The 20,597-nt window shown below is 35.4% G+C and overlaps 3 protein-coding genes across 5 annotated transcripts; 1 reads left to right on the plus strand and 2 right to left on the minus strand.

Annotated features, from left to right (window-relative positions):
• The first annotated feature begins 2,223 nt into the window (after window positions 1-2,223).
• LOC115954514 (uncharacterized protein At4g00950-like) lies at window positions 2,224-9,187 on the plus strand. Of its 2 annotated transcripts, XM_031072381.1 has the most exons (3): window positions 2,224-2,238; window positions 7,548-8,191; window positions 8,723-9,187. In XM_031072381.1, the coding sequence occupies exons 2-3, from the start codon at window positions 7,568-7,570 to the stop codon at window positions 8,798-8,800; spliced, it is 702 nt and encodes a 233-aa protein (XP_030928241.1). In that variant the 5' UTR covers window positions 2,224-2,238; window positions 7,548-7,567; the 3' UTR covers window positions 8,801-9,187. The 2 variants fall into 2 exon arrangements, with proteins under 2 accessions (XP_030928241.1, XP_030928240.1); XM_031072380.1 differs by lacking the exon at window positions 2,224-2,238 and having other exon boundaries at window positions 7,423-8,191.
• A 577-nt stretch (window positions 9,188-9,764) lies between these two features.
• LOC115958615 lies at window positions 9,765-14,092 on the minus strand. The gene is made up of 3 exons (XM_031077042.1): window positions 13,863-14,092; window positions 10,818-10,900; window positions 9,765-10,011 (listed from the first exon to the last, which is right to left on the minus strand). The coding sequence occupies exons 1-3, from the start codon at window positions 13,942-13,944 to the stop codon at window positions 9,982-9,984; spliced, it is 195 nt and encodes a 64-aa protein (XP_030932902.1). The 5' UTR covers window positions 13,945-14,092; the 3' UTR covers window positions 9,765-9,981.
• A 2,566-nt stretch (window positions 14,093-16,658) lies between these two features.
• Window positions 16,659-20,597, minus strand: LOC115956002. 2 transcript variants are annotated; one of them, XM_031074441.1, is made up of 3 exons: window positions 20,333-20,597; window positions 17,591-18,570; window positions 16,659-17,429 (listed from the first exon to the last, which is right to left on the minus strand). In XM_031074441.1, exons 2-3 carry the CDS (start codon window positions 18,541-18,543, stop codon window positions 16,943-16,945), a joined length of 1,440 nt encoding a protein of 479 aa, XP_030930301.1. In that variant the 5' UTR covers window positions 18,544-18,570; window positions 20,333-20,597; the 3' UTR covers window positions 16,659-16,942. The 2 variants fall into 2 exon arrangements, with proteins under 2 accessions (XP_030930301.1, XP_030930302.1); XM_031074442.1 differs by having other exon boundaries at window positions 16,659-17,426; window positions 20,333-20,596.

Genomic DNA, 20,597 nt, shown 5'->3' on the forward strand with positions numbered 1-20,597 from the left:
CCCGATGCTTTCAATTTTAAGGTCTTGACTTTTGTCATTTGAGTGAAAGACATCTTAGCTGGATTGGAGACACCACATATTTTACAAGTATCCTGCCCTCTGTGGTGATCATTGTTTGCACAATTTGCCCTGTTCAGTTCACATCAAAAGTTGGACCAATTTGGATTGGCATGGGTTAAACGAGTGACAAGATAAAGATATGAACTTTGTCCATACTCAAATACTGTAGTCAGTTGTTTTCCACTATATATATATATATATATTTATTTATTTATATGTTTATACTATAGTCTGTTGGGATGAAAAATGTTTTTATAGCAATCATCAATATATTGCAAATTTTCAGTTTTTAGTGGTAAATCGTTTATGTATTTGGTCTGTCCTCTTAAATAAATTGATTTATATATAATTCCAATATATATATATAGTCATAAGTTGTCACTTAATTTTTATCTTACACAATAAATTTACTTTTTTAAATTGCATTAAATTAAAAGATGATGACGAATTTACCATCTCACATACGAGTCCAAATCTTTTGTCTCACTCTTCCTACTCCACTATATACTCCACAAATAAAAATATGCTACATATCCATCTATTTTATTAAATGCTAAATTTATGCCTTCTATTATTTCAATTTCCTAAAATAAATAAATAAATAACCTATCATATTTAGGTAATTGAAATAATAGAAGGCATAAATTTAGCACTTAATAAAATAGATGGACATGTGGTATGTTTTTATTTGTGGAGTATATAGTGGAGCAGAAAAAGTGGGATAGAAGATTTGGACTCCAGGTGCCAAAGCATGTTGGAGGTGTTTTTTTTTTTTTGTTTTTTTGTTTTTCCTTATAGAACCATCTAATGATCCATGGTAATTTGAGATATTTGTAGAAAAATTGGTGGATTTTAAGAGGTCAGGGGGAAGGATAGAAGTTTCAGGACCATCTGGGAATGACAAAGTCTGTTTTTCTGAACATGTCAAAAAAAAAAAAAAAAAACTATGTGTGTCTATTAATATTATTTTGAAAAGAGTAAAAATCTGTCCCATGCTTCTATGTAATCATAATAATTAAAAAACTATGGATTAAAAGACTGTGAGAAGTTTCTAGTAATCCAAGGGGAGTGCTTCCATTAGGTAGGTGTTAGGATCTGTTCAATGACAACTTTAGAATAGGCGATTCTGTCAGGGTCACTGCTACATGGGCAATGGGTTACAAGAATGGAATCTATATCAACTAGGATAAATTCATAGAATCTTTGAGTCTTAAGGGTTTCTGCCTTAGGGTGTTCCCAGCCAGGGGGATGAAGTGACCTAGTTAAAGAAAGAGGATTTGTTATATGTTGAAATTCTGGTTCTATAATTAAGATAGGGTTCTAATTGTCTTTTGCCACTTCTTGGGCATCAGCATCAGTGCGAACATTTTGTCTTGTTTGTGGGGGGAGAATAGGGGCAATTGGTCTTGTTGTGATGGAAGAAGGTGAGGGAGAAGATAGAGGGGGAAAAGAGGAAGCAATAATGTTAAATGGCTTTTTAAGAGTAGGCGTAGAGGATGAGGAGGGAGAGGCATAGGACTGTTTGGTCTGAGGTTTGGAAGAGAGGTGAGGAGAGATAGGATGAAAGGAATTAGAGGTATGAATTGGGGGTGATCTTTCTCTGGTGTTGTTGATGAGGAGAAGGAGGGCAAAGTAAAAAGGAGCAAGGGATAAAAGAAATAAAATATGTAAGAATTGCTATCCAACTAACAGACCCACATCTTCAACAAAAGATAGAATTATTTAAACAACAAATCGAGACAGGGATATGTTCTACTTTCCCTACTGCCTTTTGGCATAGAAAAACACATATTGTTCAGCTACCTTATGAGAAAGACTTTAATGAAAGAAAAATACCTACAAAGCATAGATCTATACAGATGAATAAAGAACTTTTAGAATATTGTAAGAAAGAAATTCAATAACTTTTAGATAAAAAAATAACAAGAAAAAGTAAGTCCCCTTGGTGTTGTGCTGCCTTTTATGTTAACAAACAAGCTGAACTGGAATGATGATTTCTGAGATTAGTCATAAATTATAAACCCTTAAATACAGCTTTACAATGGATAAGACACTTGTTAGGAACCTAGTGGTTCCTAATGGGGATAGATAGAAATTGTAGGGGAATTGATGAGAATTGACTTAATTCGAGGTAGTCACCTTTCATTGAGAAATATTAAGAGAGAGAGAGAGAGAGAGAGAGAGAGAGAAAGAGAGAGAGGAAATGCACTAAGCAATGAGTTGGTTTATTTTTCAATGATATCCAATGTTGAATTACAATCATGTATTTATAGAAGACTAACTCTAATGTGATTGGCCCACGTGACTCAAGATAATTGGTTAATTAATTCAACATGGGCTCTATGAATTAAGTCATGTGTTAAATGAGCTACATGTGCTCAAATCCTAATCAACTCATCCTAATCTCAACCAACTAGCTAACTACCTAACTAAAGGGATTACAACAATTATTTCATATTCCTAACATTTCCCTCCCCTTGAAAACACCTTGCCCACAAGGTGTTGTTGTGAAATGACACTTTCATGAGGAGAAACTTGCCCTAACCCAATACTCTAAAGCATCTTGAAGATTGAACACATCAACTACTTCCAAGCACTTTGCCACAACCCATAATTTGAGAAAATGGGCCAAATCCCTAACTGGATCAACAAACTTACTTCTAGCTGCTATAGCAATTAGGGGTGTCCACGGGTCGGTCCGGGTCGGGTTTGTGCCCAACCCGGAACCGACCCGCTCACATCGGGTGGGACGTTGAACGACCCGCCGCCGACCGTCGGCAACCTCGGGTCGAGTCGGATCGGGATCCGGTGCACAACGGTCGGGTCGGTCGAAGTCGGAGTGAGTTTTACCCTCCAGATCTTCGCCGAATCTTCGCCGGAAATAGCCAAATATTCGCCGGATCTCGCCGAATCTTCTCTGGATCTTCGCCGGATCTGTGCGACAACCACGGGATCGAAGCAGGAAAGACCACCTCAAGCTCAGATTTGAATGAAAACTTCCATCTCATCGCCGGATCTTCGCCGGTCTTCACGGATCTTCGCCGTTCTTCACTGGATCTTCGCCGAATCTGTTGATTTTTCTTCGGATTTGTGTGACAACCACGGGATCGAAGCCAAAAACACCACCTCAAGCCCAGATTTGAGCGAAAACTTCCATCAAATCGCCGGATCTAACCAAAAACTACCAAATCTTCACCGGATCTGAGTGGTTCTAGGTAGATTCGGTCTTCTTTCACGGGATTCGGCGGTCGGATCGGGTTCATCGGGTTTTGGAGAAGAAAACCCGTCATCCGATCCGCCTGAATCGGTTCTTCGTGGCGAAGACCCGCCGCCGACCGTCACCGGCGTCGGATCGGCCGGTTTTCGGGTCGGTCCGGACGGTTTGAACGGGTGGGTCGGTTTTCGGTTCCTGATGGACAGCCCTAATAGCAATAGCTAAATGCTCTACAAAGTCTTCTTTCTGGAACACATTTTGGCAATACCTATAGTACCAAGTATCATGGAGAATTCTTGGCAAAGGGTCGCACTTTATATGCAAGGCATGCGAGCATCCATCACAGCACAAAATATCCCTTCCATCAAATGCTACATGATTACATACATTGGTTGGATCATGTATTGGAGCAATCTTGAAAGATGGACTAAAGAACTCATCAATATGGAAAGTTGAATTAACATTCATTCCATATATAATCACAAACTCATAAATTGGACCAATCATGATGTTGAAAAGTGATACGTTGCCATCAAAATGTGAAGTTGTAACTGACCCATATTCATTCATTAAAAGTCTAATGCCACCCTTGGAAAGAATATCAAGATATATTTTATCACACTTGATACAACAAATATGATCCATATTTATTATGCCTCCATAAGCAATGAATTCAAAGGTCTCAGATTTGTATCATGCTAATGGATGCACTACACCCATGCCATGCACGACTAAGCTTTCCATGGCTGTGTTAGATTGATTGCCCTGTACACAAAGGGACTGCACAAGAACAATGTGTTCTTCGTCCACACCAACAACAATGGCTTCTTGCATTGTAGATTCTTGGATCATTATCACCTTTTTTTTTTAGTTCTTTGGACTGAACTTCAAGGGTAGTGTGTACATGGATATCATCATCCACTTTAACACAAAAATCAATTTCCTAGCTGGCAACAACAATAGTAGATTCTTGGAACTTAATTTGTTCTTACGTCATATTCTCAAGACCCTCTTGCAATCTTGAGAGCTCTTCTTTCATGGTCTTTTAAGATTCAGTCAAGGCCTTGACTTTCTCTAAAACATCCTTGACATCCTATAAAGCTTTGTTCACCATTTGTCATATTTCCAAAGTTCTCTTTGGTCACATTCGCTCGTCTCAAGATCGACGACTCTAATACCACTTGTTAGGAGTGGTTCCTAATAGGGATGGATGGATGGAAATTGTAGGGAATTGATGGGCATTGTAAGGAAATTGATTTAATTTGAGGTAGCAACTCTCTATAGAGAAATATTAAGAGAGAGAGAGAGGAAATGCACTAAGTAATGAGTTGGTTTATTCTTCAATGATATCTAATGTTGAATTACAATCATGTATTTATAGGAGACTAGTTCTAATGTGATTGACCCACATAGTTTAAGATAATTGGCTAGTTAATTCAACACGTGTTCTATGAATTAAGCTATGTGTTAAATGAGCTATATGTACTCAAATCATAACTAACTTATCATAATCTCAACTAACTAGTTAACTGCCTAATTAAAGAGATTACAACAATTATTTCATATTCCTACCAATACCCTATACCAAACAAAAAAGATTTACTTGACAGATTACATGAAGCAACCATATTCTCTAAATTTGATATGAAAAGTGGGTTTTGGCAGATACAAATAGATGAGAAGGATAGATATAAAACTACTTTCACAGTCCCTTTTGGTCACTATGAATGGAACGTAATGCTTTTTGGATTAAAACATGCATTAAGTGAATTTCAAAATATAATAAAGACATTTTCACTCCTTTCACACACTTCTCAATTGTATATATAGATGATGTTTTAATCTTTTCAAACTCTATAGAAGAACATTGGAAACATTTAAATACATTTATCCAAATAATTAAACAAAATGGATTAGTAGTCTCAGCCTCTAAAATAAAATTGTTCCAAGACAGAATAGGATTTTTAGGCCACATAATTTTTCCAATATAATATTTTTTTCATACCTCTAGGGTCTTAGAGTTTAATTATTATTATTATTATATTTGATGGTTTAGAGTTTAATTAAAGATATTGATGCACAATGAATGGCATTCAATGTGCGTTCGTGGGTAAAGTTTGGGGCTTGTAATTATTGTTATGTTAATTCAGCGTTCCTTAATATACTTTCCTACACTAAAAGATTTCAGATGACTTTTTGTATAGTTTTACAAGGATGTGTTTTAAACTTCAACGCAAAGGGTTGGGCGGCAGAAGATTCTGACTTGCTTGGAAGGGCAATCGATGGGGACGAAGTAAAGTCCAAAAAGTCTACTCTGAAAAGGAACTCACTAGTCACTCCCCATTTCACGTTGGCATCCTATGCAAAAGTGAAACACAACAAAAATTATATATCAATATTACCATTCTGGTCCAACCATTTATCAAGTCTTCACATTGGTTTTCACCTTCAAAAAAAGAAAAGAAAAAAGTCTTCACATTGGTGGAATTATTTACCTCATGCACATGTTCTTCTTTATTTGGCAGGAAAACCAGTAACAATGAATTTTTTTAAGAGAGTTTCGATCTATGACGTCCGCTCTTAATGATAGTTTTTTATCATCAAATCAAGACACTAATCAGTTTTTGGTATAGGCGGGGATTGAACTCCAAATTTCTTATACAATAATCAGAGACTTTATCAATTGAGTTAATTGAAACCCACCAGGAACAATGAATTGAACTTGCAGGTAATACAAATTTTACTACACAAATTAGTTTTCAAATTAAAAAAATATTTATTATAAAATAATTATATTATTGATGTAGTAAAATTGATAATATTTTAACATTTTTCTATTTGTAAATTCTAAATTGTTTTTATTATTTTATTATTTTTTTATTCCTTAGAGATTAGATATTGCTGCTTTAGTGCTTGCACTTGTCTTGTTAATTTCAATTATTCTAACTTTATAAATCATTGTGACTTATGAAGAATCATTTAAAGACATTGTTATTTTATAATTAAAATAATATTTTAATACATAAATCCCATAAAATAATGTTTATAATTATTTATTTTACATGTCACTGCCATCTCCCCTTCTCTTGTCTTCTTTTCTTCAATTTCCTCCCATCAAAACATAAGATTACAATTTTCCTTAAAACAATCGCATTTAAGCTATTTATTTAATTTAAGTAAGAATTTTGGTGTTTTATGGCGACTGTAGAAATAACTAGGCAGTAGGAATGCTTAGTTGTCGTCATGATTAGTTTAAAGGATTATAATAATTTTTCCAATATATCTAGTGATATATCTTCTTTTTAAAGTAGATTGATGCTAATGATAAAAAATTGATTGTTTGTGATTTTTTTTAACGCTCATTGAGTGAATTGTTATAATTGATGCATTATAATGATGCTATCAGTAATATGTTTATATGAGAGTGATGATATTCTAATAAGGGTAATGCTAACGAGTGTCTTTAGGACACTTGTTAATAATTTATTTAAAGAAAGTCTTTATGGGAAATGAAAAGAAAGTAATTAATATTTTGACAGTTTTTTTTATTTCTCATAAAAGTGGTATCAAAACTTTCCTAAAATGGATTATTAATGAGTGCCCTAAGGACACTCATTAGCATTACCCAATAATAATAACTAATGCGAAAAGTTTAATTTCACTAACCTTTTTGTGCTAACAATCAAAGTCCTTAGTGTGCGTTTGACATTGATGAAAGTTGCCAGTTTATTTTATTATTCAGTTTATTTTTGTTACTATTTATGAATCTTACTGCACTTTTTGGTATTATTCATAAATCCTACTATACTATTTTAATTAATTTTTACTTTTATCTATAGTCTTTGAGTAAAAAATTTCAATTTCAACGGAATAATCGAATTCCAAAAAAACCTTTAGTAATTTCTTTTTAGTTAGTAAGAGTTAATTCTATTTTACCCCAGAATAAAATAAAATAAAATAAACCCCAAGGCCGTACGAAAGGTCAAAGAATAAGCACATTTTTTTTTTATGAAAAAAATTAAGCTGAAATTCCTGTTTTGACGGCCATATATGAGAGATCATGATAACTATATTGGGTATGCACTCAACACTTGCTCATCAATAAAGGCATTGATCACTTAATCACTATTGACAATACACTGATGACTAAAACAGGTCAGGCCAGCCTTTTCTTTGGTGACTCTCCTCCCTCCTCTTCATTATAATTGTCTTATTGTCCTCCATAAGATACTAGAGAGAGAAAAAAAAACACAACAAAAAGCATAGAGAGAAAAGAGAGAGAGAGAGAGAGTCATGGGAAGTGAGGTAGAGCCAGAGTCAAGTTCCACACCAAAGCTACCATTATTCTCAATCCAAACCATGCAGTCACCAGATCCTTCAGGTATGCTAACCCCACCACTCCACACTTTAGCCTCAGTCCCTTTTCGCTGGGAAGATGAACCAGGTAAGCCTAGGCCTTGCACCACTCTCACCAAATTCACTACCCTTGACTTAGCCCCAAAGTGCTTGGAACTACCTCCAAGGCTGTTGTTGGATACTAAATTTCCTTCACCCAACACTGTCTTGGAGGAACCTTATCTGGGCAGGTCTAAGTTTCAGTCTTCTTCATTTAGAATCATTGGTGGTGAGTGCTATGGGTCTTTTAGCCATGAAAGAGGTCAGCTTGGGGCAATGGTTCTTGGCAAGAGAGGGATCAAGGAGAAAACTTGGTTTGGTTCATGGGGTAGGAGGATTTTCAAAGGTAAAAGAGAGGTTGGACTTGGAGGGAGTAGTCATGTCTTTCCATCTTCTGTGGATAGAGAGGGTGATAGTTGTAATGTGGGAGAAAGCAACAGTAAAAGTGGCAAGATCACAAGGATTCGAAAGGTTCGAAGCTTATCTAGTCTCTCCACCAACGCCAAGTCTCATCACTTCTGGGTTAGTTTTTCTCTTTTATCTTTTTGTTTTTTTGTTTTCCTTAATTCAATTTTATATTGGAGTACATGAAATCTTTGAGTAATGCTATGTGATTTCTTCATTTTTTTTTTCTTCATTCTTAACTCTGCTTGACCCAGCTTATCAATTATATTTAGCTGTCGGTCTGATTGTAACTTGTTAATGGGATTGAAAATTATTGGCTTTCAAGACATAGTAGTTGTTGACTAAATTGCCTCCTGGGGGTGGCTGGTTGGACCGAAAGCCTAAGCCACTACTCCTAGATTGTCCCAAATCCTACTAAGTTAGTAGGTAGCTTGTTGAATACAACTGTAAAAGTTCTCTGCTTTAGCAGGGCTGTCGTTTATGGGGAAAACGATGAATGTTGTCCGGCTCGACTTTTAAGCAATCTTCGAGTGCAGGCCATGGCAGTGGTCAAATTAAGCTTTTTTTAAATGGGTGATGAAATTAAGTTGATATTGAAGAATTACTTAATTTTGATTTTTGAGTCTGATAATGAATACATTAATGTAGGCAAAAATATATGATGGCCTGAAGCAGGTGGTTCCGTGGAGTAGTAGAAAGGTGAAGAAGGACGTCCACGTGGTTTAAACTTGACACTTGATCAGACAACCTAAAGGCTAAGATGTCCAAATCCCATGAAATCATGCTTCTCTTCGCTCTGCAAGTTTTTTTATTTTGCATTTATAATCTACGGAAAGATATTTATGGATTGGGCTCCTAGCAAACTAAATTATGTGTCGTCAAGCTATCATAACCATGCCAATAATGCTACTGGCGTAGGTGCAAATTATGTAGGTCTAGATTCTTATTTTTGTATTTTAAAAAAAAAAAAATGAAGAAAAGACTGAAATGTAAAAGAAAGGGGAGAGCTCTGAAAGTACTGTAGTCTTTATCGTATGACTGAGTTCTTACTTTGGTGAGTTTCGTTGTATGACTTTCACCTAGATCTATTGTGAAAATGAGGTTGTGTTAAAATGGTGTTCACTGAAAAAAGTGAGGCTTTTACTATATGCTGTATGATTTTACTGCAAAAGCCGATTCCAGTTTCAGATTAATTGCAAGTTGCAACTCATACATAACAAACTAGAACTAATTTCCCATCAACAAGCCAAAGCTTGCCAGGAACCACTGCTAATTCCAGTTTCTGAGTAATTGCAACTCGTACGTTACAAGCTAGAGATACTTTGCAATCAACAAGCCAAAACTTGCCAAGAGCTTTGTGGTTACATAGCACTGCCCAATTTTTTCCCATATGAAGATAAGCCACTTGTTCTAACAGGGGGAAAATAAGCCAAAGCTTGATTCAACTCAACAAGGTCTACAGTCTCCCAATTCAAAGTTAGGCTGCTACTAGAACTTTTGGCAAACAAACTAGTCTTAACATTTTTCTCTTCAAAAGACATTGGGTGAAAAAGGATTTACAGGAACCATATGAGCATCTCCTTGAATCAATTATACTTCAAAGCAATTTTAGACACATGGCATCAATTCATTTATGGAAACAAAATTTATAACCAAGTAAACTACTGAATTTCCAAGTTGGACATGATGATGCATCAATGCGGGCTCAGATGAACGTTAACTCTTTAAAATAAACATGATAAACCTTCATATGCCTACACAAAATATGAAGATATTTGAAATGCATAATCATTTAAATCTCCACAAAACTCATAGAAGTGCGGCTTATTACATTGTCGATGAAAATAAAAATGAGTTCAAGGGAGGCAGGATAATTGAAATTCCTTCACCAATAAACCCCATCACCCTTATTTCTTACCAGTCATACCCGCAACCACCTGTAATGATGCAAAACATTAGTAAGGATAATAGAAAGGGAGTGACAAAAATATTGGTTGATGTTAAATTTCTGGTTGCAATGTCATTTGTGCGTCTCACACCTACAGCAGCAGTCACAAACGGATCCCACTGTGTTTTTTAGTTGATCAAACCCATCTAGGAATGAAGATTTTAGCAAATCCACTGAATCAACTTCTTTCCCCTTTTTCTTCTTATGTTTTTTGATAAATATAAAAGAATAACATGCAACTCAAATAACAATCACAATGAGGCTGAATTTTTGCATCAATGAACAGTTGATCTATCAACTCTGACCCATCATGAAGTGTAACTAGTAAAACTTGTCTCTCTCTTTCTCTATCTCATCTTTTTCACCTCTCTTTCCTTCTTTGGATATTCAAGACAGTATAGGAGCAAACACCCAAAATTAAGTATATTTGTGTCGATGGAAAGAAGGTAGTTGACAAAACCAATGTTTAGCGTGCAAGGGTACACTATAAAGGGCCATAGGCAAGTTGTGCTTATCCTTTCAAAAGAAGGTTACTTGAAGCAGCCAAACTATGAGCTATTTCTAAGTGGGGCATGTTGCCTGTGAATAATGCTAAAGGCCATTCTTTTAACATCAAATCTTCCTAACTACTAGACTTTAAATTTTTAAATACCCTATCATCAAATGACTCAACTTAAAAAGAGCTTAAGTATGAAAATGATTACCAAAAACAAGCTAAAATTCACTAAGTACAGAAAAAGATAATAGATACAGGTACAGGCATAAAGGAAACATATTGCAAAGTCAAATACTCACATCATTTAAAGCAGGCTGGGGAACTTGTTTGGCCGCTTCATAGGAGTCAAGAATGGGCCTAACAACAGCTGGAAGGAAGATTCCTAAAATTTTAACAAGATACCAGTAAGTTAAAGATAACCTTTTCCCCAGGAGAAAAAACCTAAAACCCAACAATTATTGGTTGTAAAAAAACCCATTCAATGCATGATCCATTAAATCATTTAAAAAATTGACTTCTCTAGCATATGAAAAAGGAACATTGTCTTTGCATGGGAACATCTTCTCCTTACAGTAAGGATGACTGTATAGGTCAGTGGCCCTTTCAGTCATTGTAAATTTTTAATTTACAACAAAAATTCACTTTGAGAATTGAGTTCAATTAAGGATATCAGTGTCAATAGCAATTATACCTAGAATTCCTTGAAGTCAACACAAAGCTGTGGAAAGATGGATAAAACCTAAGACTTAACACCTAAGGTTGCCCCGGAGGCTATTCCAAGCCATTGGAAGAAAATTCCAATAACAATTTCTATTAATTAAGCAAAGCACACCAATACTGAAGTTTGGGGCATTTAAATAGGGTTCTTAAGTTACATCAATAAAGGAAAGGAAACAACCTCATAACTAAGTAAGAAAAGGCTATATCTTCATAACCAGGTAAGGAATGGTAATAACTCATTACCAATGAAAATAAAAACAAATTAAATTAAATTATAAAAATAAAATAAGATCTAATTTATCAGTCAGATCCAATGAAATTAATCAGTATAAGTTGGGTCCAATGAGTAGCAGGCCTCCGTTGTCCAACTATGTGATTGGGGGCCTGCATCTACTACCCACACCATGTGATTGTACCAATAGGCGATCTTTCAATTGAGAAGATCTATCAACCTAAGAGACTAAGAGAAAGGTCAACCTATTTTATTTAGTTATTCAGTTAAACCAATGATTCGTTAATGTGTTTGAAGAAACCCTCCACTTCAATTGGTATTTTTTTTCACGAAAAGCAAAGATGAGATATTGAAGTTTGGGGCATTTAGATATGTATTTTGGCATAGCTACTCAAGGCCAAATAACTTTATACATTGTTATCAAAATGATGGCCAAGGCCCACATGTCACATAAACAAGCAGTTGCTAAAGTAACCCTAAAAGTTTTCTTGCTTTCATGAGCTCCAATTGTTTAACACATATAGGGAGCCCCCATTTTAGATTCCTTTTCCCAATATACTCAAACAACAAGCTTAAGATAGGGAATTTTCAGCCTCAGGTAGATGTAACCCATTATTACCATTCAAGTCCACCAAAAGAACTGTCAACTCTTCCATGGATCCATCCCTTGGCTTGTTCACAAGTGTAAATGATTTTCTTCTTCATATTTCTTCCTTATTGTACAAATTGCGTATCATGATCCACCACTATTATGATGCAAAACCAAATCTAACTGATCTTCTTGTCATTAAGAACTTGATACTGCCAACCATCTCTTCTAGGAATTCCACAAAGTGTCACACAGACCCAGTGATTCCCTGCATAACATACTACAGAATACCCTAATTTTTTATTTTTTTTGGTATAACATAGGAAAGCTTTCTAAAGAAGAGCCTTTTGGACTCGCCTTTAACCAGTAAAATCCAGTGTTGGTAAAAGTGAGGGGCGCACTTAAGCACAAGTGCGCACCTGATTGAAGTGAAGCACACATTTTTAAAAATTATTATTAATGAGAAATGCAACAATCGAATGATCAAATTATCATATAAATTGAAATAAATTTTTTTATATAATTCATATAACATTTAGATAAGCCCAACTTTTGCAATTTTAACACAAAAATTGCAAGTCAAGTCATTTTATTTTTTTGGATAAGCTAGATATGAGTACTTCCATGTAATATCCTTTCTTAAATCTCCTATATCCATAATGCCCTATGACTAATTAGTAATATTAGTTAATAATTTAATTACTTAATGACTATAACTCTATAAGAATTAGTCTGCTATGTTCAACATCAACCACTAAAGTAACTAAACAATTACCACATTTATTATATCATATGTTTTTTTTTTCATGAATGAGCTAAGAATATGAGGATGTTGCAACATGGTAATTGGTACCAAGGAGACAGGTGGGTTACTGTTTCAAGGAGAAAAATAAAAAATAGAGAAGAACTGGGAGGTGGTGGGTTGGGTTTTAGAATAAGTTATACTCAAAATATATTTTTTTGATAAGTAAGTTACACTTAAAATATGCAAAATCAATGGTTTATATCAATAATGTCAAGATCCTATAGTTTTAATTCAGTTTTGGTTATATTTTTTGAAAAATATAAAAAAGCTCCAAAAAGCGCACCTAAAGCGCGCTTCTTTGAATGAGCCTAGCTTTTGAGGCAAGAAGCGCTGAAGCCTTGGGGTGCGCTTTTAACAACACTGGTAAAACATATAGGCAACTGACCCCACCCGCTAGAACCAGTTGCCAGATAATCCAGGGTCATTCACCCCTGACGGGCTAAGCCGTTTCCTAATTTGCAGTTATATCAGACAAATAATTTCTTATACAATAATCCAAAATTTTTAAATCCTACAATTGAACATGATTTGGCAGTTCAGCCAAGCTCATAAGACTTGGGATTATAAGCTTTAATTCAAACCCTCCTTTATCTAAATACACATCCTAACCGTGATGTTTTGGGAGTTCTGATTTCAGCCAAAAACATAAATAATTCCTAGGTTAGCAAAGAAAATTTTCCTTTTAACTCATACTTTGTTTGAGCATATTGCTCCTAATACCCACAAAAGCAAAATCCCAAAACCATGCCCTAACCATTATCCATTGCACAATAAATCTCATTTTCAATCATACTAGTAACTTAAAAAGCAAAATCTCACCAAAAAAAGACTAATAATCATTGATCCACACAGCTGCATCAAACCTGGAAGAACCCTAAATTTGTGGAAAATAACTAGGCGCGTAGAAATAAATCACCAAACCCTAAATTCAATACAATTTTGATAAATTTTTGGACATGGGAGCATTAATTGGAATATTAGAGAGTAAAAAAAAATACCATTAACACCGACTAGTAAGCAACAAGCTGCAATCACTGGCTCATGCGCTACGAACCTCCTCAACGAATCCATTATTGCCATCTCTCTCTCTCTCTCTCTCTCACTCACTTCTCGTTTCTCTTCGAAGTTGCTTTTGTCTGCGTCGAAATGGATCTGCTTCTTTTCAATTCTGCAAGAAAATGACACGGTTTTTACGATTCGGGTCGGGCTTTATTCACGCAGCCAAATAGCAGGCTTCACGGCCCAACTCGCACCCAAACCTCTCATCTATTTTTATATATAATTTCAATTTAAATTTAAAATTTTTTTATTCCTTTATTAATTTTCAAATGCTATGTTATAGAATGTTTTTTTTTTTTTTTTTGGTTTTGTGAAAAGGTATTGGGTTTCTCTTGTTCCCTAACTTTTCAAATTGTTTTGTTAAATTAGGTAAAAATCTTGCTAAAAAATGAAAAATTCCTCGTTTGAAAAAATAAAATTCCATGGTACCATTAAAGACCATTTTTATCTCTAGCTCTTTACAAACGGTGGCTAAATGTAATGTGGTTGTTTTAGGGTATTACCAATTTTACTAGAGAAAAATAATTTCTATTTAAAGTGGACATGTTTTATGATTGAAATTAAATATTAGAAATATAGATGCATATCTAATGCCATGTCATTTGAATTTTTTTTTTAAATTTAATAGTGACTATAAACACAAGATTTTTCAAGTTTGAAAATCAAAATATTGAAAGTGCTTCACAAATGTAATTTGTATTGATTGAATAATAAGTAGAATTCTTTGTTTTTGATCCTTTTAGTCTTTTACAAATGAGTAATCCTCTAATTCTATTTTCTTGTAATCTTGACTAGTTGTCTTGAAAACAAAATGTCAAAGAATGTCTTTAAAACCAATGACTTTGAGCTTGTTAGAATTTTTTTGTTTTTTAAGTTCTTTTAAGCTTCTTTGAATTTGAAGGCTCTTAGGTTGAAGTTCTTCGTGGCTTTTAGAGGCTTGATTTGTTGAACTTCAATGATTTAGGGTTTTTTGAAGTTTATGAAAAGATTTAGGGCTTTCTAAGTTTATGAAGACTTTTGAGCTTGATTCCAATAGTACTTTGGGGGGCCCAATAATTTGTGGGTCAGGTCCATTTATTCGTGGGGGTCCAAAGGCCCAAGCCGAGGAGGGTTATGGCCCGAGCTCGATAATATAAGTACAAAATAGCCTTGGGATACAGCCGAGGACGATCTAGTCCTCAGCATGTCCGAGGTCTCACAGGGAGGAGGGACAAAAACGACATAGAGACAGCTTGGGAAAAAAATCTAAAATATCTGCGTCAATAGAAAAGGGTACGCTGGGAAGTTTAACGATCAGAGAAAGCTGCCCTTACTACCATTCAATACTCTGCACCTGACAGAGTTATACTCTCAGGCTTTTACAACCACCTCCAACCACTCTGGGTATGGGTTGATAAGACAAGTATCCGTCTTGGAATGTCGATCCTACATGTGGACGAAGGATAAAAAACATAGGCTAGTATAAAAGGAAAAGAAAGCAATTCAAAGAGGGGGCTGGGAAAAATGGCCAAAAACCAGAGCCTCCCAGCCCGCCTCCAGGAGAAAGACTCCTAGGGCGAAGACGACTTAACCATGTATGGTTATCACGAAAAACCCACCGTTTGGCGACCAAGGCCTAGCCTTTCAAACCCACGCTTTACAAATGATGTTGTTTGGGCCTTTTTACGTGTGAACCCAACACTGTTACGGTTCGTTACGAAACGTGTCCTTACAGGAAATTTATCTTTATTTTGTGGACTAAATGACATGTGGAAAATTTTAATTTGCCAATGTGATATCATCTTCTTCTTTTTTTTCTTTTTCTTTTTTAGAAGAATTTGATATCATCTTGAATGACGACATCTGTCATCATTTGATTTAATAAATTTAATGACACAAATTTAGAATTTGTCACTAAATTTTGACATGGCATATTGTAATTGGCTTAATTAATTTTTTTACCTCCTATAGTGACAATTTATATACAATCTTAACCATAAAATAGATTCTCTCAACATTGATATTCTCCGTACTCTCTCATCTTCATCTTACAAGCAAAGGATATTTAGGATAAATGAAGCAACATAAAATCTCCCCATGATCTCATTAAACTACATACATTTATCGTTGTTCCTAAGGCAATCTTCACTAATTTCCCATGGACAAAGTTTAGCTTCAAACAAGTTTAAAATTATTTTTTCCAACCAATTATGTAAAAATTTAGAAAACTATCCATGTGTATCTCACATGACTCATTAAAAAATGTCATGTGACTAAGATTACATAAGACTGATCTCTTCAATGGCTGTATAGTGTGGTGGAAAAAAATAACTAAACCGATTTGGAGCAACTGCCGACTTCCCTTGATAACAAAGTTTATCCCATTCGAATGGCATGAAGACACAAAAGAAGCCCAAAGTTTCACTTGAGATTCCATGCAACAATGAAACCTCTAGCTCGCAATTCTTTGCAACTTGGTATTCTCTTAAACCACCTGCCATGGCCCTCCTTTTTTTTTTTTTTTTTTTTTTAAAAAAAAAACCTTTATTTTACCTATAATTATTAAATATTTTTAAAGACAGCCTATAAACCCTTCAAGTAAAAATTTCTAGTTCCGCACCTGCTTACCATAACAGACACCACACACCATCAAATTTGAAACAACATGAGATTCTGAACGCAAAGCCTTGTCTGAGATTCTTTTTGTTAGTCAAAAATAAAATAATAATAATAAAAAATAACAGTAACATCAACAATTCAAAATGTGCAAGAGAATCTGTTACCTCAAGTTGCTAATAAATTAAACAGAATACACAGATTATCTTAAGAAAATCTTTGATGAGATGTCTGTCTCAGAACATTTTCCCTTCAACATATACACGTATCTAATCACACTTTTACACGCAAGGTACAAGGTTAAGAAACAACAGAGTATTTACATTAGACAACCTAAGAATCTAGGACGACATAAAGCAGCTACTTGCCCTAGTAAATCAATCTTCGGAATTAAGAACCGGGTTTTTGATTGGAACTCTGAACACTAGAAAGGAGGTAACATCCACCCTACAGTCCATCCCAGGAGCAAACCAGCACCAACAAGACTCAGCCCCAATGCAAAAGCAACAGCATACTTAGAGATATCTTGTCTTGGTCGCCCTCGCTTGACTCTTTTCCCCTTGGTACCCTTTTGCCATCTCTTCCGCTGTTTCTGACCTCTGTTAAACATCCGCGGAAGGACCACAGGGAAGAGAGTGGGAATTGACTGGTCATCTTTCTTAATCTGGATATAAAGGGTTTCTAGCTGCAGCAGTTGGAACCACTGCTTATAAGCAAAAAGTTGTGACGCTTGTCTAAAGAAGAGCTTAAGAATATGCTCCTTCTCAGCACAAGCCTGCTTTGCTGCCATCTCAGCTTCCCTTGCACGTGTTTGGGAGTGGCGGAGTGCTTCCATCAGCTGAGCTTTACCAGGGTCACCTTCAGAAACTTGTGGCATCTCTTTGATATCCTTGTGACTTGTACTATAACTGCTTTTTAAATTACAAGCCCCAAAAACAATCTAAGCTAATGTATTTAATATATATAAGCCTAGCTAACAAAAATAAGATAACACAGATACTAATATCCGTATAGTCAGATGAAACAACCAGATGTCATCCCAAGGATAAATGATGGTAATCTAAAATATTACCTGAATGAGTTGTCAGAACCATATTTTAAATAAACTTCCTCAGCAGAAGCCTCCTGTTTTCCATGTGTTAAATCAGGACAGCCTTGTGCCTGAGTCCCATTGGATATACTACCAGTTTGGGCCTTCCAATCTAATGACGCCAATGCTTCATCACGGTCAAAGCACCCAATATGAGCATATGGGTGTCTCCTAAGATACGTTTTCTGAGGTGGGGGAAGATCACAATTCTCAATATGGTTAAGTGACTTCTTAACAACGAAGGAAGCCAATTCGTCTTTATCTGTTGCTCGCCACCACGGCACATTCTTATTACCCCCAATCCATGGAGATTCTGGATCTAGACAAAATTCATTGGCTTGTTTGGAAACTGGACAACCAACAGGATTCATATCCATAAATTCATATTTTCCCCCCATGTCCATTATTTCAAGATGTTCATCAGCATTCTTACTATATAAAGCCTTTGCCTCTTGCTTTCTGACTTCAGGAGCTTTATTTGTATAAACAGCAGAGATACCACAATGTGTATTGAGAGGAGACTCATGGTTCTTGTGATCATCATCAGGAATAATGTCTCCTTTTTGCGGGTGCACCTCAGTACACTCTGTTGTTGAATTCACAGTGCCAGCTATTAAGGTTTCCACTTCAGCCTCCAATGCATTTAACTGTTCCTGTGTTAAACCCTTTTGATATCCATAGCTGGGCTGTAATTGGAGCCACCATCTTGTGTCAGGGGGTAGATTGGAAAATGAAGGATTCCTGTTAATAGGCACAAAACCTAAAACAGGATGATCTGGCCAATCTCCTGTATTAGTAGGTCCACCATCAACCTGTTTGGATGTAGAAGATGATGATTGGCAGCAAGCTAACTTGGGAGCTCTTTTGGCATCTTCTTGGACAAAGCAACGGTTAGCTGCTCGCTGCCATACTGCTCTTGCTTCTGCTGCTGCCATCACTCTCCCACTCTTTGACACATTTTACTGTAAAAATAGAAATTGTTAAAATATGATAAGCAACAGTTCAAATAGGTTATATAAGAAAGGGGGAAAAATGAAAAGGAAAGTACACAAAATGAGATTCTAAACTTAAATGAAAAGGAGAGATTTTAGCACATGGGAAAATCCTTTAGCTTGTAAGTTATGACTAATGTCAGACAACACCAGAATAAATTGTTCTTTAAATGCCTTTGAGCCATTATCATTTCAAAATACTTGATGAGTAGAGAATGCAATGTGTCAATTTTCCACCCCTTTCTACAACTTCCGGCCTTCTCAAAGTACATAAGTCATTATGGTAACAGGGCGAAATTGTAAAAATAGGAGAACCCATAAAATTTTTAATCACCTTCAAAGACACAAGTTTCTCCATTTTTCTATTTTTCTATTCCCTACTGATCTAGTACTCAAGAAATATTTCCAAAAAAACGAAACCATTCATGCTACTTCCCATACCTCCAATTCTAATCTTCCTTTAGGTTGACTGCATAAGCAAGACTAAAATGATCATAGAGATAATGTAAAGCCTAGTAATATCCAATTTTTCAAAATTTAGTTATCTGAATAGTGTATTTACTATATAATAGTAATGATCCCCACTATTCTTTTCAGGTATCATGGGTGTCAAGAGCTCTTCAAGCACCTGATTATTCCTACAGGTGTGTGAATTCGCTCCATCCCACACACACTAGGCAAGAACAGGAAGGAATCCCTTGGGGGTGCTGGCTAGGAATTTTGAATCTAGGACCTCATGGATTTCCTGGGACCTCGGGAACCACTAGACCAAACCTTTGGGGTTAATGATCTCCACTATGATCCTAATACATATGATATTGAATATAATTGTAATAACCATGGTTTATACCTAGTAACTTCTTCAGATTAATCAGATGGCATCCTTCATCAAGGAATTAGTCAACCCTTACAAAAGGGATACCTTTTACTTGAGAGAAAAATAAGACATCAGAGTTTTATCACCTATCAGATATAAAGAAAAAGATTTTTATTCCTTGGAAAAAGGTATCCTGTTCACATAACTGTCTTGTCAAAGGAAACCCCAATGCAATAATTAAATAACAGGATAACCAAACAATACTCATTGTTAGTGGATCTTGCAATGAAAGCAAATGACTTTGTAATGATCATTTATATTGGTTAAAGCTAAGATAAAATTTCTACAGGTAAGGAGCTCTTCTTGTGTCTTCTGAAAGGAAAAGCATGAAACTTTCTTCTTAAGGAACCACAAAACCCCAAGTAAAATGACGCACAGAGTTAAAATACATTGTTAAATGATGAACAAGGTTATATAAGACTACAATATAAAAAAATTAATCCAAAATAAAATTTTAATCAGAACCCATATCCAGAATCCATTAAAGCTGCCACCAAGCACACCCCACATCACCACTTCAACTTTCCAACCATAACCACCAGATAAACTCAAAATCAAAAAGATTAAAAATTGAAATAAAAAGCAAAACACACATATACAAACGAACTTGACCAAGTTCATCAAAATCCTTGTGTCTAAGAAAGAACCCAATTCCTGTAACAAATATTACTGCTACCTACAAACAATCAAACAGTGAAGTGAAAAATAACACAAAGAAAAAAAAACCTGATTAAATAAAATTAAACAACCCCATAAAAGGTAAACAAAACATGTATAATATAAACAAACATGTAAAAAAGAAGAGAATAACACAGTGGAGAGAGAAAGAGAGAGAGAGAGAGAGAGAGAACAAACCAAGTGAAGAGAGATTGATAAAGTTTGATGGAGATGGATGAGGTGGGTTTGGTTGGGATCTGGTTGAATATGAAGGTATAGGCTTGTTGTTTGGGTGAGATCCAGAAAATAAGAGAGAATCTAGGACCAAGGTAGAAGATGACGCATGTCAGAGAGACGGAGATGGGCCCATTTTTGCTTTTTTTTTTTTTTTTTCCTTCCTTCTTCTTCTTATTTTGCTTTTCAGTTATCGTTTCATTCTCTACTGTCGGTTTTCATAGCCAAC

Source organism: Quercus lobata, chromosome 8, assembly GCF_001633185.2.
Source record: "Quercus lobata isolate SW786 chromosome 8, ValleyOak3.0 Primary Assembly, whole genome shotgun sequence".
Taxonomy (NCBI): Eukaryota; Viridiplantae; Streptophyta; class Magnoliopsida; order Fagales; family Fagaceae; genus Quercus; species Quercus lobata.